Source organism: Pararge aegeria, chromosome 11, assembly GCF_905163445.1.
Source record: "Pararge aegeria chromosome 11, ilParAegt1.1, whole genome shotgun sequence".
Classification (NCBI taxonomy): domain Eukaryota; kingdom Metazoa; phylum Arthropoda; class Insecta; order Lepidoptera; family Nymphalidae; genus Pararge; species Pararge aegeria.
The window spans coordinates 17,878,368-17,895,987 of NC_053190.1; the positions used below are offsets into that span (position 1 = coordinate 17,878,368).

A 17,620-nucleotide genomic window follows, 5' to 3' on the forward strand; every position below is an offset into this window, starting at 1 on the left:
CAACAAAAAAAAAGGATGAGATAGAATAGATTACATTATAAATGTATATTATCTTAATATATATAAATCTCGTATAATTATATATATTTACCCTTTACATTGAAGTCGGACATTTTAATAAGCTTTCGTTTAATATTTACGTAGTTTTATTTTAATATTAACCTTTAACATATCACTTGAAATTAACTTTTCATGGTTTTATCATGCCTACATGCACTTTATGCATGCACAAAAGCACTGCCTACCCGAATTATTATATATAGCTCGTATTGGAGGGGAATTTTCCATTTTATGCCATGTATCTGCTTTATGCCTACCCTGGCCGAAGACATTGTGTACGCCGCTGTCTACATGCGCATCGCCTAAATGTCGATTGTGATTACGCAGACGCCAGACGAAAATGAAAGCCGGCTGTAAACACAAGTGTAAAATTTTCTCCTGCTAAGTGTACTTAAATGACTCTACCACGACACGAATCGAAAGTGACAAAATGCAAATTGGCCCTACAGATAACAGCTTTGCTAGTAGCAGACGTTACTTTACGGAAGACATTTACGGAGATCTGTTTGGTTTGGAGTATAAAGATTGAAGGAGTTGGCGCCGAACAGATTTTCCTGATTTTGGTAGTAAGAGGGGAAGGCTTCAGGTTCTTTTTTGGGAGTACCGAGTTCGATACACCAGTAGGTAAATCATATTAACATTATTATTGTTAACTATGACAAGGCAGTTTAAAAATAACAATGGAGGATATTATATAATAATACATGAATGCAGTTTCTTCGAAACTATACTCATTTATACCGTCTGGAAATTCTACACAGCCAATGATTGTCCTTTAGTTAGCGAACAAAGATATTTACAAACTTTGTATTTGTTGTAGATGGAACAAAGTTACGAAAGTATTAGAAACAAATATACGATCTGTTTAATAAGAATATTAATATACATAGATGTTTTTTTTTCAAACTTTAAATTGACTGCCAACTGAGCTCGTAATTCATCGAGGAAGGCTATAGACTATAAATTCAAATCCAAATTTTTTTTATCACGTAGGCCTATCACAGGCACTTATGAAGCTTTCATACATATATGTTTACATAATTGTAAGGGGATGGTGATAACTTCGTTCGCCAACTTAAACCTAAAGCTACGATGGTTCCAAACGCGCCCTGGTCTACGAAGAGTTTTTTTTGTTATCACCGTCTCACAGTTTATTTATATTAAGCCATGCAGCTAGAGCAATTCACACCCAAGCTTTTTTATCGTTTAAGTAATCCTTAATATTATAATAGGATTTTTCTGTAAGCTTACGTTTTATATAAACTTTAAACTTATTGAGAGACATCTCAAAGATTTCATTTGGTAAAATAATATACAATTGCCCTTGAATGAATTTGCAATTTTGTGTAGCCTAGTAAACTGCACAGCGAGTTTATTTTTGCTTGTAATATTAATATTGCTACAGTCCATTTTCTTTTTAAATTTTGTTATATTATTATTTACATAAATTAAATTTTCAATTATGTACTGACTATGCACCGTCATTATTTTAACTTCTTTAAATATATCCGATAACGACTCTCTTGGGCCCATTTTATATATCGCACAAACAGCCCTTTTCTGCAGGACAACAATATAATCTATATCAGCAGCATTACCCCATAATAAAATGTTAATGCTGTGAAAATAACTGAAATACACAAGCCTAGAAGTTTCTATATTTGTCATGTGACGAATCTTTTTAACCGCGTATGCTGCAGAACTAAGTCTGTTATAGCTAACAGAAATAATTATTTATATGTGGGCCCATTGAAGTTTAGCAAAATATATACAAAATATATATATACCATCACGCTAAGACTAATAGCAAAACACTAATGAAAAATGTTTTAAAATTGGCGTTTTTTTCCGCTTCGTGCGCTACGTTAAACGGTTAAAATTTCATTGACATCACAGTAGCAAGCCAAAAGGTTGAGAGAGTGCGCGCGCATATATAAATATTTAGGTAGGTACAAGTCTTAATGATACCTGGATGAAATCAGGAAATTAGGACTCGGATTGAAGTAACTAGAAGTACCTTTACTGGATACCTTTTCGCATTCGAATTCGCGTTGTTACATTTAGCCCATACTGCAATACGGATGCTTGGACTATTGAAGATGACCTCAGAAAACGCATAGAAGCATTGAGATGTGGACATTTAGACGCATGCTGGCCATTTATTGGACTCGCGAAGTACCCAATGAGGAAGTTCTGCGGCGCGTCAACCAACGACGCGAACTTATGCACACCATCAAGATCAGATCAGAAAGTTGCATATCTGGAGAACGTGCTAAGGCACGAGAGATATGTGCTCCTTCAATTTATTATGATGGAAAAAGTTGCAAGAAGAAGAGGCGTTGGTCGCAGAAAAAAGTCCTGGCTTCGTTACATCAGATAGTGGACTGGAATCGCGAGTGCAGCGGAATTACTTCATCTCGCGAAAAACAGACAAGAATTTACGAAGTTGACTGCCAACCCTCGCTATTCGGAGAGGCACCGCAAGAAAAAGAAGAATTAAAGCATTTTTTTTTTCAATTTTTCTAATAAAGTGGATGGTGTCGAAGTGTTCGTATAAGACGGTCTATCTTCCAAACGTCTTTGGTTAGACACAATCGAGTATGCAGTGCGCGTAATAAAATGTGAATGACTGCAGACTGTCACGATGCAATCCTTAAAATAGATTAGCGACGCGTTTCCAATAGCTAAATGAGCGAACGACAGACAGACGGTAGTTGCCTTTATGTTTATTTATTTACTAGCTTTCGCCTCTAACTCCGTTTAATTGAGTTCTTGCTCGTGAGGTTTATTGGCAGTCGTATTCACCTTAATCGAATAGAATAATGATTGTATCAGCATTACCGCTTGCCACTTGCCGGTTCTTTCTTCGATTGCACGAGTGGAAACCCATCGTCTAGATACAGAGCATGTCATGCAAGGAACACGTCCTACAAATGCCATTACCTGAGGCGTAGATGTTAAGGCTCATGTGACATTAGATGTGGAATTGTGGAATGCGCTTCCATTGAGCATACGACGATCCAAATCACTGGCGATATTTAAAAGAGCAGTTAAGGCTTATTACATTGTCAACGACTATTAATATCATATACTTACTCATTTATTGTATGTTAAAGTATTTAAATGTAAGTGTTGTTATTATATATATTAGTTTATTTTTATGTTCATTTATTAATTATATTATTTACTTTTGTTCTATTTGTGTACACTAGTTTATGTATTAGCATGTAGTTATTCGCATGTTAATAATATTTGTACCACCAGCAGTCTATTCTCCTCTTTTTGTTTTTCCTAATTCAAAGGTTGCCTGGCAGAGATCGCTATTAAGCGATAAGGCCGCCTTTTGTATTGCTACTTCTTTCGATATATTTCTGTTTTTGTTATATTTTATATATGTTAATGTTGTGGTATACAAATAAAGAGTTTAATAATAACAGATCCATGATGCTTGGGGTCACATAAACCTCCACTTAAATCGGTTGAATCCTTCCCGGAACCGTCAAGGCAATCTTGTGAAGAACACTAACTTTTGACTTCTTACAGTGAACTGTACAATCAAAAGTAGAAACGCGAATTAGAGGATGATTGCAAATAAATTAAAAAGGCGGTGCGAGTGTGTAAAAGCTTACAAAGTATGTAAGTCTTTATGAGGTTTTAATGATTTCTTGGCAAACTTCTCGGCGGCGAATTAACTTTACTCCTTTATGGTTTGTAAATATGGGTTATAATCTGTAGTATTGCCATGAGTGGTCCTCAAATTCTTTAATTCATATACTAATTGTCTTATAAGAGCCCAAACTTTTATTTGTTAGGAATGCCAAGCAATGACTTGCAAAAATTTGAGGAAGCTGGCAATTTGGTACGTTTAAAAAAATAATCCTGCATGTAACAACTGTTCTGCGTAATTTATTTGCTGTTTTTTTATGTAGAATAAAGATAGAGAGAGAAAGAGATAATCAGGAGTCTAATTTTTATTTCGTCAACTTAAATTGGTTTAGTAGTTTTAACGATCGACGCTAATAGGTATAAGTATGACTATAAACAAATTTGCTCAAAGCATTGGGATATTGGGAAGCTGTGATAGCGCATTGGATAGGAGCTCGACTTAACTTTCGGGGGACCAAGTTTGAATTCCAGCACGCACCTCTAACTTTTCTAAGTTATGTGCGTTTTGACAAATTAAAACATGAATGAATAAATGAATACACTTTTATTGTACACCACATAAACATAACAAATTAAAAGTAACAATTTAACAAAAGGTATACAATTTGGGGGCCTTATCGCTACATAGCGATCTCTTCCAGGCAACCAAAGGCGTTAAAAACAGCTCAAGAAGAGAGGTAGGTGGTGCATTTAACTGTACTGTGTTGCAAATAACCATGCATAAACCTATATACAAATATAATATGTACATATAACAAACTTACAATAAAATATATAGATAGTGATAATAATTAATATATACCTATATAATTAATATCAATAATAAATAAATATATACAATATTTTCAAATCACAAGGGAATAGGCAAGTTAAAGATCCGCAGATGCAGACAAAAAATGATCTTTGATTAAAAATGGTAATAGACTGTGCCTCTCGGATTTCAAGAGGCAAGGCATTCCAAAGCTTAACAGCCTGAACAGTGAAAGATCGGTGGAAAACATCACTTGCTTGAACGGTGTATGAAAACATAGTGACAACCTGCAAGACTGGGAGTTCTCCATGACGTTTTCAAAAGCGTGTGGAGTCCACTACTGGGCCAGCGTGGTGGAGGAGATCCGTGCCCTTTCGTGGATCGGTAACGGGCTGATGGTAATCAAGAAGAGCATGGCATTCGAGTTTCACGATATTTTCCTTCACCGTTAAAGCCATGATGGAACCGCTTCAAACGCACATAACTTTGAAAAGTAACATTAGTGCCGGGGTTCGAATTTAGTTCCCGCGAAACTAAAACCGAAGTCCTAACCACTAAGCTATCACCGTTTACACAATATGGTCTTTCAAAACATAGTGCACTTACATTTCTCACATACAATGATGGAGCCCTTAAAGTAGTAGTTAATTGCAAGAACTATGCGTTCCTTGCGACACTTTATCCTTGAACTATACCATTTACTTTACCAATGTCACTTGAACCTGAGGCAATGTTTATTTTATTGTAGCTACTCGGTGCACACCCGAGATAAATCGCAAGCGATGTTGTTTCAAAATTATTACTTACTCTTTATTTACATACAATACAACAAGTTAAAAAGAAGAATAATCTTATGTAATATCTTTAAACGAGCAATTCTTATACATCTCTAATTGGAGTCTCTGAATCGGTAATAACCGATTTGGTGCAATACAGAATAAGTTTTATATTAAAAATAGTGACATGTTTGTTTTCGGTTTCAGTAATTTTGTATATTGAAAACCTTGCAATTATTATTCATTGCAATTTTATTTGTTTTAGTTTTTGATGAATTCTGGGAACACATCTTTATAAATTATTTTGCAAGGATAGGATACTCTCAAGCATGAAAAGGAAAAAAAGTAATCTGTGGATCTGTACGAGTGATATTGGCATTGAAGGTCCGGAAAAAAGTTTTTCGTCAACGAGCACCTGCCTCCAGTAAATAAACAACTATTAAAGGCAAATAAACTCTTGGCAAAACAAAAAGCCTATAAATTTGTCTGGGTTAGAAACAAAAAAACTACCCACTAATGTCTTAATAGTTTATATCTATTATTATATTATTTTAATATCACAAAAAAAATAAGAAAAACTTTCTCAAACTTTTTGTTAGGAGCAATTTTGTCTTTTCTTTTATATTTATTTTACTCAAGCGTGTAAAGACCTCTTGACCAAATTTCTGGCCAAATGACAATTAAGAATAACTAATCTTATTTTCGCTTTGGAACTACATAGATTGTAAATAGTTTATGTTGCTTAGCCGCACTCAGCACGATTCGCTTCGTCTTGACGAGAAGTGCTGACTTGTCATGAAATAGCCACTGTAATCACGCGATGATTAATTGAAATTTTCTCGCAGCACCATAATTTACGTTATATTAATCTACACATATTATGACGGACGCACTGACAACGTGTGAGTGTTTAGGGCGGCGACCATTTCTCTATTAAGTAGGTATAATCTCATAAGTCAAATTTAAATGTTTTTAAGCGCTTTTGATACGTGCATTTCATAATAAATAAGTAGATAAATATTAGTGAGATGATGGCTATAACGATATTCGTAACCTTAAAACTATACGAGGGCTCCAAAGCGGCCGGTCTAAGAAGAAGCCCACAACAAACTAAACCGGGTGTTCTTTTTGTTATCACCATCTCACTTTGTCATTTAAAACAATAAGAAAGTGCCGTGTGGTGACCGCAGATCTGAATACAGCTCAACCCCCTTCTCTTTCTCGGATGACGCATGAAGCGACTAAGGAAATATAATAAAGAACGGGCAGCAGATTCCTCTCCTGCAAACCCTCCTGTGGGGAGAGGACTTTGTTCCAGCCACCGACTCCTATAGGCTGTTGATGATCATTATGAATAAAAGTAAAATTCAAAAAAATTCAAAATTCATTCATTTCAAGTAGGCCTAATATAAGTACTTTTGAAACGTCAAGACTGCATGTTTGTATTGACTCTACCACCGGTTCGGAAGGCAGATTCTACCGAGAAGAAGCCGGCAAGAAACTCAGCAGTTGCTCTTTTCCAACATCAACAATTTACATTTTACATTTTAACATTCATTTTTCTATCTTGTGAGAGCTGAAAGCGGAGCCGGATGCTTCCAAGCAAAAGCTTCCTCCCACCTCATTAGTGCCTTTGAACATATTCAAAGGCACTAATGAGGTGGGAGGGGCTTAGATAGATAAGGTGGGGGTCAAAAAAGGTATAAAAGGCGACACATTTGGCGAATTTTTCACGATTCCGACTCGCGCATCCGTCCCGTACGGATGTCTGTCTCGCAACCGATTGCTCGAGGTGAAAGTTTCTGCGTTGTGGTAGTGCAGTGTAGTTCTAGGGTCTAGGATTCCTGTAAGTACACGTGTTATTATTAGCGTAGTTTAACACCCTCGTCACCTAAAGGCGAGGCCCCATAGGGCCACACCCTTTTTTTAGGCACACACCTCCCTGCATGGCAGGGAGGCCAACCGCTACCCCGGGGGCCGCCATGGCCCTCGCCGACTCCGACCTTAATCTGGAGGCCCTCTTAAAGGACCTCCAGGAGAATAACGCGGGTTACCTAAACCGCTTTAGGACTGTTAGGCCTAGAGTGTTCACGGACAGCCCGCAATCCCCGGCTCCCGCAGAGCCGATTACTGAAGACCCGGTCGCTATCCCTGCGATAGCGATCGAAGAATCTACCTCCCCGGCATCATCCGAGACCGACGACGGCTTCACCGTCGTCGGTGCTAAAAAGCGGAAGCTTAAGGCTTCCAAATCCAAGGCGAACCCGCCAAAGAAAGTGGTACCGGACCGCCCGATTAAGACCCAGTCCCAAGCGCCCCGCGCAGCGCCTCGCGCAGCGTCCCAGGCTTCCCCTGCGGACGAAGACGAGCCCGAAGACTCCCCTATGGAGGAGCAACCCCAACCCAGGGATAGAATCCCACCTCTCTTCATCCGCGACAAGCTCGCATGGATGAAAATCATCCCGCTTCTTGAAGCGAACGGCATCGGCTTCACCGGTGCCCGATCCACCGCTATAGGCATTAGAGTACAGTGCCTATCCTCCGACGACCACCGTCGGCTAACTTCAATGCTCAGAGAGCATAATATAGGTTTTCATACCTACGCCCTAAGAGACGAACGCATTCTCCGCGTCGTCATTAAAGGATTACCGAAGGAGATTAGCTCCGAGGTAATAAAAGCCGACCTTTTGTCGCAAAATCTACCTGTCCTGGAGGTACATAGGATGTACAATACCAGGACGAAATATGTCTACGAGATGGTTCTCGTTTTATTAGAACTTTCCCCCGAAGGTAAAGAGATTTACAATCTCGAAAAAGTGTGCCACCTTTCAGGACTCACTATCGAGAAGCCCCATAACAGAGGCAAGGTCGGCCAGTGCCACCGATGCCAACTGTACGGCCATTCCGCAAGGAATTGTTTCGCCCGCCCTAGGTGCGTCAAGTGCCTGGGCGACCACGGCACCGCCGATTGCTCCCGACGGGACCCGACCGTCGACGAACCACCGAGCTGTGTACTCTGCTACACCCAAGGGCACCCCGCGAATTATCGCGGATGCCCAAAGGCGCCGCAGTTTACACGGCGCGGGGGTCCGCCGCCGGCTCGGAGACCCGCAGCACAGCCCGCCCAACGCTTCGTCCCAGCGCCGGTACCCGCTACCAGCGCATGGGCCAAGCCCCTTAACGGAGCGCCTAGCGCCTCCGCCCCCGCCCCCGCACCGGTGCCGGTAGCCCCTCAGGCCACCGCACCGGCAGCGGCCCACCCGGCCTCAGCGCCCTCGCCCATGCACCTATCTCCGGATATGGACCCCCTGGACTTCATCCAGTACCTCGTGTCTGCGGTTGACATGAACGAGGTAAAAGTATTCTTTGCAAAGGCAAAGGTCTCCCTCAACCAGGCTATGCGTGAGCACTCTAGCCTCCTAACAACCATCGGGACTATCCAAAAAGCAATCCGTTAATGGGTAGTACATATAAAGGTAGGGTAAAACCACACTCCCTGGCAGTCAGCTTCTTTAATGCAAACGGCATTATCGATCAAATGCATCAAATCCGTGAATTTATATGTGCACAACAAATCGATATCTTCCTAGTGCAAGAGACCTTCTTAAAACCTAGTAGAAGCGATCCCAAAGTTGGAAATTATAACTTAATTAGAAATGATCGGACCACCAACCGGTTGGGTGGTACCGCGATCTATTACAGAAGGGCTCTTCACTGCACTCCTCTCGATCCTCCACAGCTTACCAACATGGAAGCCTCCGTATGTCAGGTGGGTATGACCGGCCATCCGTCGATCATACTAGCATCCGTTTATCTCTCACCGAACAAAACCTTTTTAGAGAGTGACTTACTCGCTCTCCTCTCCTTAGGTGACTCTGTCATTTTGGCTGGCGACTTCAACGCTAAGCACACCGACTGGTCCCGCTCCACTAACGCGCACGGACGACAACTTAACATACTTGTCAGACGACCCGACCTCAACTTTATCGTAGTTGCCCCAGACTCGCCGACTCGCTTCCCGATGTCGGATAGTTCGATCGACCGACCGGACATACTCGACATAGCGCTCCTCAAGAATATCACCCTTCAGGTGAACTCTGTGGAAGTGCTATCCGAGCTATATTCGGATCACAGACCTGTCAAACTACAGCTAGGCCCCGTAGGCCCCGCGATCCTCCCGACCCGTAAAGTCATCGACTTCAAGAAGCTCTCCGGGCTACTCGAAGCGAAGGACTCTGTGCACCTCTCTAAAATTCCTGACGTCGTAGAGACATTAGAGCAAGCCCAGGCAGCCTCACTGCACCTGACCAACCACGTTTGTGACGCTACGAGCGAATGCTCCCGCGAGATGCCGTGCGGATTTTACCGCATGGTACTCACGGAGGACGCGCGAGAGCTAATCACAAACAAGAATAGGGCCCATAGGGAGCATGACAAATATCCGACACGACAGAATCGGTTAGAACTCTGGAGAGCCCAGAGGAAGGTAGTGTCTATCATTACCGCACTCCGACACGGACAATGGGACAGGTTCTTGGGGGAGCTCTCGCCATCGCGTAGTGCGTTCTACAAACTGGCGAAGGCTCTCAAAATGACCCGCGCTCCCGCCCTCCCCCCGTTAGCACGGCCCGACCTTCCGCCCGCCTTTGAAGATATCGATAAGGCTGAATGCATGGCTGACTGCCTCGAATCCCAATGCTCTCCGAGCACCGTATCCATTGATAGGCCCCACGTCTTGCGAGTCGAAAGCGAACTCGCAACAATCCTCTCGACCCCTCCCGATGGTGAACCTCTCGCCCCGACGACCTGCGATGAAGTTCATACTATTATCAAGGGTTTCCACTCTAAGAAAGCCCCAGGCCCCGACGGCATTACCAATAAAACCCTAAAGTTACTCCCAGGACAAATTATCAACCTACTAGTGGTAATTTTTAATGTATTCTTGGCAAACTGCTACTTCCCCAACCAGTGGAAGGAAGCAACAGTCATAGGTATCCACAAGTCGGGCAAACCCCGCGACCTTCCCTCCAGTTATCGCCCTATAAGCCTCCTCAACACCTTAGCAAAGGTGTATGAGAGGGTAATATTACACAGACTGAAGGCAGTCGTAGAGGAGAAAAACCTCCTTAACGACGAGCAATTCGGCTTTCGAGCCAAGCACTCTTGCGTCCACCAAGCGCACCGCCTCACGGAGCACATACTGGCAGGATTCAATCGATACAGACACATGAGCCCCACTGGGGCCGTGTTCTTAGACATTGCCAAGGCCTTCGACAGGGTCTGGCACGCCGGCTTGTTGTACAAGCTGCACCATCTGGGCGTGCCAGCTAGTCTCGTTCGTTTGCTGCGAGCGTATCTCACCGATCGCACATTTCGCTATCGTCTAGACGGTACGCTCTCTTCCCCTAGACCCATACGAGCGGGAGTCCCTCAGGGCTCCGCGCTCTCCCCACTTCTATACGCGCTCTTCACGAGCGACATTCCCCGCGACCTACCGGCGACGGTCAAACTGGCCCAATTCGCCGACGATACCGCTCTCTTTGCGACCGATCCCAAAAAGAGCAACATTGCAAGTCGACTCCAAAAGGCGCTCCACCTGCTGGGCAAGTGGTTCCGCCTCTGGAGGATCGAGGTTAACCCCGAGAAGAGCGCAGCGGTGCTCTTCACGGGCAAAACGAGAGGCCGCTTCACGGTAAACCCCGCAGAGGTCACCCTCTACGGGCGTCCCATACCCTGGCAAGACAAGGCCAAATACCTGGGAGTAACGTTCGATCATAGAATGAGCTTCACCGCACACATTCGCAAGGCCCGCAACAAGGCTGCGTATGTGATGGGTCGTCTCTATCCGATGATTTGCCGCAAAAGCAAATTATCCCTCCGTCACAAGGTAACCTTGTATAAAACGTGCATACGTCCCATTATGACATACGCCAGCGTCGTATTCGCCCATCGCCCTCACAGCTCCTACAGGAGCTTTCAAGTCCTGCAGAACAAATTTATGCGTATGACCACGGACAGTCCGTGGTACATGCGCAACGTAGATCTCCACCGAGACCTCGATCTTCCCACCATAGCCCAGTACATGAAAACATTATCAAAGACCTACTTTGAAAATGCAGTCCGACACCCCAACCCCCTAGTGGTCGAGGCGTCCACTTATACCCCCGTCCCCGACGTCGAACCAAAGCGGCGACGTCCGAAGCATGTCCTTGACGACCCTGACGACAAAATAACTACCGACAACGTGTCCCAACAACACACACACACGCAACATTCACAGCGTCTTCGCCGGCGAAGACGAGGGCCCCGATTTCTGACGTCATCCGGACGTGGATCCTTACCACGGTCACGGGGGCGTTCGGACTAAACAATGATTAGTCCAAAAGTCCACCAACAGTCAGATTAACGTCGAACCGAGCCGAGGTCCGAGTCCTCGCAGGAGGCACCCTCGGGTCGACGTCTCCCATACTCCCCCCGATGTCGTCGAGCCCTGGGGCTCTTCTCATGGCGAGCTTTCGCGCTCGCCCCACTCCCCCGGTGACGCCGTAGCAACCCCTTAGGAGGTTATCGGCAAGTGTCCTTCCGAAAAAGCAGCGAATTTTTCACATAACAATTATTCATTGTAAATTCAACATCTCCTGAGGATGCTCGGAGCGAAACGTGCGTAGAGGGTATATTGCCGAAGATCTGTTTGGTGTGGAGTATAAGGATTGAAGAAATTATAAATTACACCACACAGATTCTCCTGCTTTTCGCGGAGTATAGCAAATTAAGCTTAATTTTGATAATATATCATGGATTTCCGCAAAGTAACTCCTGCTTCTATTCAATGCTTCCAAGCAACCTTGTCATTTAAAAAAAAAATCTGCTTTCGTAGCTTTCAAGTAGAAATTAAGCGCCAAAATTAAACTAGGTTAACCTATCCATAAAATCATGAGGTCTGAGGTCCGTTAGAAGTTTTCCTTATCACCTAATTCGAGTAGTTGACATTTATTAATTTATCTTATGCATGAGTCATTTTCTCGAAACGCATTAGTTGGCACAATAACAGTTTGCTGTTTACATGCAGTTATTACTTTATGGCCAATAGTTAAGCGGTTTATCGCCGGGCTAAAAATTAAATGACCGTGGGTTTTTCTTCTGCACGGCTAGCATAATTAAAAATTAATTTATTTCAGATAGGTCCAGTTTATAAGCACTTTTGAAACGTCCAGTCAGTCTGTTCGTAGTGACTGTACCACCATACACTTCATTCGTACCCCTGTCACCGTGCTTTGACTGGTGGACAAGTTAATTTTATCCCTTGTGATATTTTCTTTACTTGAATTTTTTTTTTTATTCCACTACAAATTGCCTTTGACTGTAATCTAAGTGATGATGCAGTCTAAGATGGTAGCGGGCTAACCTGTTAGTGATTATGGCAGTAATATTAGCCGATACCCCTAATTGGTTTCTAGGCATCATTTTTTAATTTTTTCGGATGGACACTAGCCGCTAACCACCTGAGGGGTTGCTACGGCGTTACCGGGGGAGTGGGGCGAGCGCGAGAGTTCGCCATGAGAAGAGCCCCAGGGTTCGACGACATCGGGGGGAGAGTAGGAGACGTCGAATCGAGGGTGCCTCCTGGTCCTCCAGGCCAGGCAACATCGCTAAGCGGAACGTTTTAGTCAGTATGGTGGTAACTAGCCACGGCCAAAGCCTCCCACCAGACTAGACCAGAGGAAATTCAGAAATTATAGCCAATTTGCCCCTGACGGGAATCGAACCCGGTACCTCCAGCCTAAAACCATAGCGCTCACCGCTGCGCTAGGGAGGTTGTTAGATATATACCTATAATAAGAGGATAAAAATATGTCTCGTGGCTTGTTATCTCTACTGAGGAGCGTGGCTCTGTTGAGTGGGTACACTCGTTAGTCTAACTGCCCCATTGGCTTAGTAGTTGAACTGACTACGGATCAAGCGGGTTCGATCACCAAGTCGAGCTAAGAGTTATTTTCAATCGGATTTTTATTTTATTATTTTCTGTACTGCTGAACGAAAACAGCGTGGAAACCATGCAGGTTTAAGAGCCTAAGAGTTCTCCGTAATGTTCTCAAAGGCAGTCCACCAACCCGCACTGGGCCAGCGTGGTGGACTACGGCCTTTCTCATTATGGTAGGAAACCCGTGCCCTGCAGTGGGCCGGCGAAGGGTTGATACGATTTCTTTATTTATTTAAACAACTTTATTGCATAATCAAGGAAACACACACATAGGAAAACTTACATTAACATAAATTAAATGCAAATGGCGGCCTTATCACTAACAGTGGTCTCTTCCAGGCTACCTCAACTATTGGAATAAGGCAATGAGAGCGGGAAATCGCAATTATATATTTAAAAAAAATATATATTTTAAATACATAAAAAAATTAAATAAAATAACAAATACTAATAATATAATATATATAAATATTTATTTAAATATAATATATATTAATACATATGCATAAATACACATACATATACATATAATATTAACATGTTTATAGTGACAAATAGTGCCTCCTTACACGACTTTTAAAAATCGCAAGGGATTTAGAGCGTCGAATGTCATCAGAGAGTTCATTCCACAGCATTGCCGCTTTTACTGTGAAGGACTCCGAATAAATGCGAGAGTTACACTTCACCATTCTAAGCACATTTTCTCGGGATATGATGACGATATTAAAAATATTTCCTATTTTACAATATAAATCATTAATCCCAATGATTTTCCTTAAATAAGTTGGCATTTTCTAAAGCATGAATCATATTTCGCGAAATGCATTAGTTGGCAGAACAAATGTTTACATGCAATTATTGTACTTTAATAGTTAGCATTGAGATGGATCTAAATATAAGACAACCGATTGGCGCAATTTGCAGCGAACCTGCTTTCTGAGTCCAAGGCCGTGGGTTCGATTCCCACAACTGGAAAATGTTTGTGTGATGAGCATGAATGTTTTTCAGTGCCTGGGTGTTTATATGTATATTATAAGTATTTATGTTTATTATTCATAAAAATATTCATCAGTCATCTTAGTAACTATAACAAAAGCTACGCTTACTTTGGGGCTAGATGGCGATGTATGCGTTGTAAAAAAAAATATATATAAGGTTTACTGCCTTCAGGTCGATGCGCGGTGGTGTGGCTCAGTTTATAGCCGTTTAAGCCTATTAGTAGCATGTCTCCTCTCTCTTATGGCTTAAGAGAGAAGAGACTTTTGACCATTGTCTCGCTACCGTCTTAGACAGCTCATCGCTTACCACCGGCCAAGACTGCAGTCAAGAGCAAATTTCAAATTCAAATTCAAATTCAAAATTTCTTTATTCATGTAGGCCTATCACAGGCACTTATGAAGCGTTCATACACATATGTTTACATAATTGTGGGGGATGGTGATAACTTCGTACGCCAACTTAAACCTAAAGCTACGAGGGTTCCAAACGCGCCCTGGTCTAAGAAGAGCCCACAACAAACTTAGCCAGGTAGTTTTTTTTTGTTATCACTATCTCACAAGCACCATCTCACGAGCTTGTAGGGGAGTAAAATAAATGTTACGAGAATTAGAATCAAAATTTCGTTTAAGCCCTCATATACCAAATTGTACATATACAAAAGAAAATCTCTCTTTTAAAAAAATATTGAAAAATGAGTTATTTGTAAAGTTTTTTGCCGGCTACTTCTCGGTAGAATATGCCTACCGAACCGCTGATAAAGTCCCATCAAATAGATAGTTTGGCGTTTCAAAAGTTCTGATAAAGTAAGCTTACTATAAAAAAAAAAAAAATTGAACTTTTAAAATACAACTAATACTGAAAATGAATGATTACATTGATTAAATTATAACACAGGTTAGAAATGCATACAGTTTTAACAGATTTCAAAGCAAAGCAAAGAAAAGATGCAGCCTAATATTCTCAGTATTATTTCCTTAACAAACTTAGATTACGCATAATTGGAACTACGTCCTGCCTGGAGACACTTACAGGCTAGTTAATAATGCCTAAGTGGTAGGTAAATAGGAAGTGAAGCTGCATTACGTAAACCTCTTATTTAACGGGTAGTTAATTTAGCCTGATACTGTTTTTAAGAATGTAGGGTTGAACTTTTTAAAAACTCCAATTGCAAGTCAGATATGCTATATCATGTTACCTTTTGACTTATGTTTGACTCTTCTGGATATAGCGGTAAAAAAACCGACGTTGTTACACAACTTGATGAGAAATTGATTGATAGAAAACTAGGGAGTCTTCATTCATCATCTTCAACCCATTAGCGGCCCAATACAGGGCCCGTGCCCTGTATTGGGCCTCTCTCTCTCTCCTCTCAGAATGAGAAAGAAGGGTTTAAGCCGTAGTCTACAACGCTGGCTAAGTGCGAATCGCTACTTCATACGCCATTAAGAACCATATGGAGAATTTAGGCTTGCAGGTTTCTTCACTATGTTTTCCTTCACTGTTTAAATTAAGTGGTATTTAAATTGCTTAAGTTAAAAACGCTCATAACTCCGAAAAGTTAGTGGGGCGTGCCGTGGCTCGAACTCGGTCTCCGCAAAGGAAAAGCCGAAGCCTTACCCACTAAGCTATCACCGCGAATCTTCATTAGTTAACCGATAATATTTGTTTGCTGTATCTCCTAAACTAATTGATCTTCACTTAAATACCGTCTCATCGTCTGGATCGCCGACCGTTAACATTATAATTTCAATACCCAATCGAGTATTTAATATTTGATGTCCGATATACATTAACATACACTTTACTACAGAATTTTAAACAATGCCCTTCGTGCAAATTTTTCGCGGAATATAACTCAAGAGGTACATACCACAATAATATTTTGGATTGATATTTAAGAAATGTTGATTAACCACGAAAATCTTAGTTTAAAATCTTTTGAGGAATAGTTATACTTACAGTAGCTTCGCGATAATATATTTATAACAATATAAACTTTATAAAACAAAACATTAGTCATTATACACAGTAAGTGGATCTAAACAATCGACTTACTAGAAACTGATATAAATTACAGATATCTGCATATCTTCTGAGTAAAGCACCTTTGTGGATGATTTTATGACATGATATCGAATGTACCTAATTTTAAACAATGTATGAAAACACATTTCATAAATCTTTAATTACACGATTCATGAATTTCCTATCGACAAGGCTGCTAGAAGGCGGCCAATACGTTCTCAGCTCTCACAAGACAGAAAAATTTAACGTGACTAACGAACCGGTGTTACTCTACAACTACGAGTAACTACAAACAGACTGACTTGACGTTTCATACGTGCTTATTAAACTAGGCTTCTAATGAGTTTTAATTTTGAATTTTACGGCCGATTGGCGCAGTGGACAGCGATCCAGATTCCAAGGCCGTGGGTTCCATTGCCACGGCTGGAAAATGTTTGTGTGATAAACATGAATGTTTTTCAGCATCTGGGTGTTTATATGTATTTTATAAGTATTAATGTATACTATTCATAAAATCAGTCATCTTAGTACCCATAACACAAGCTACGATTACTTTGGGGCTAGATGGCGATGTGTAGATTGTCTTAGTGTATTTATTTATTTATTTATTATTATAATTAGTTTGAATTTATAAAATAAGAGCACTGCACTTACATCGTCAGGCCAGTCCCCGTCATAATCAGCATCGGTGAGTCGTTCACTCCGATCTTCATCCTTCATCTGCTGTATTTCACGAACGAGACCCCTCAACTGTTCATCACTCATCGATCCCCACAGTTTCATCGCCGAGAGTAATTCATCGTCATCATCACTTAAATCCCGATGCCGATCGGGTGTTAACGAGTTAAGTCGATCGAGTTTAGCGTATAGTTTACTATTGGATTTTTTCGCGGGGCCGATTGTGAACTTTTCGACTTTTTCGTAGAGTCTGTCGAGGCGGTCGGCGAAGGTTGGGGGGTCGGTCACGTGCGCGGAGCGGATTTGCGTGAGGAGTATGGCGAGTAGGAAAGGACGCAGCATGGTGCGACGGCGGCGGGACGACGACTGGCGCGGCCACATGGCTCGGCCGCGAGGGTAAACTCGCCGGTTGTGGGTCACAAAGGTTGACGCTCGTTTGATAAGTCTTATTAACGTCGCACCTCAGATAAATTAATTTTAAGTATTTATTTAGATGCTTTAAATTTTAATCTTTCACCTATAAATGGCAAATTGTTAGTTTATTTGCTAGATTCTCTTTTCAGGATCCGCAGACCTCGCGCTTTGCATGTAAAATATTTCTAGACAACCTACCATGTTCTGTAAACAGCAATGGCTTTCTCAATAATATTTCTGTATAAAAAAAAACAAAAGCTACTTAGCTTA

The 17,620-nt window shown here is 41.8% G+C and overlaps 1 protein-coding gene across 1 annotated transcript in view; it reads right to left on the reverse strand.

Moving 5' to 3' along the window:
- Positions 1-17,320, reverse strand: part of LOC120627555 — a 61,233-nt gene extending 43,913 nt beyond the window's left edge. Inside the window, exon 1 of the mRNA XM_039895559.1 lies at positions 16,913-17,320. Coding sequence (XP_039751493.1) covers positions 16,913-17,317 — 405 coding nt within the window. The 5' untranslated portion in view covers positions 17,318-17,320. The remainder of the gene's footprint in view (positions 1-16,912) is intronic.
- Positions 17,321-17,620: the final 300 nt, after the last annotated feature.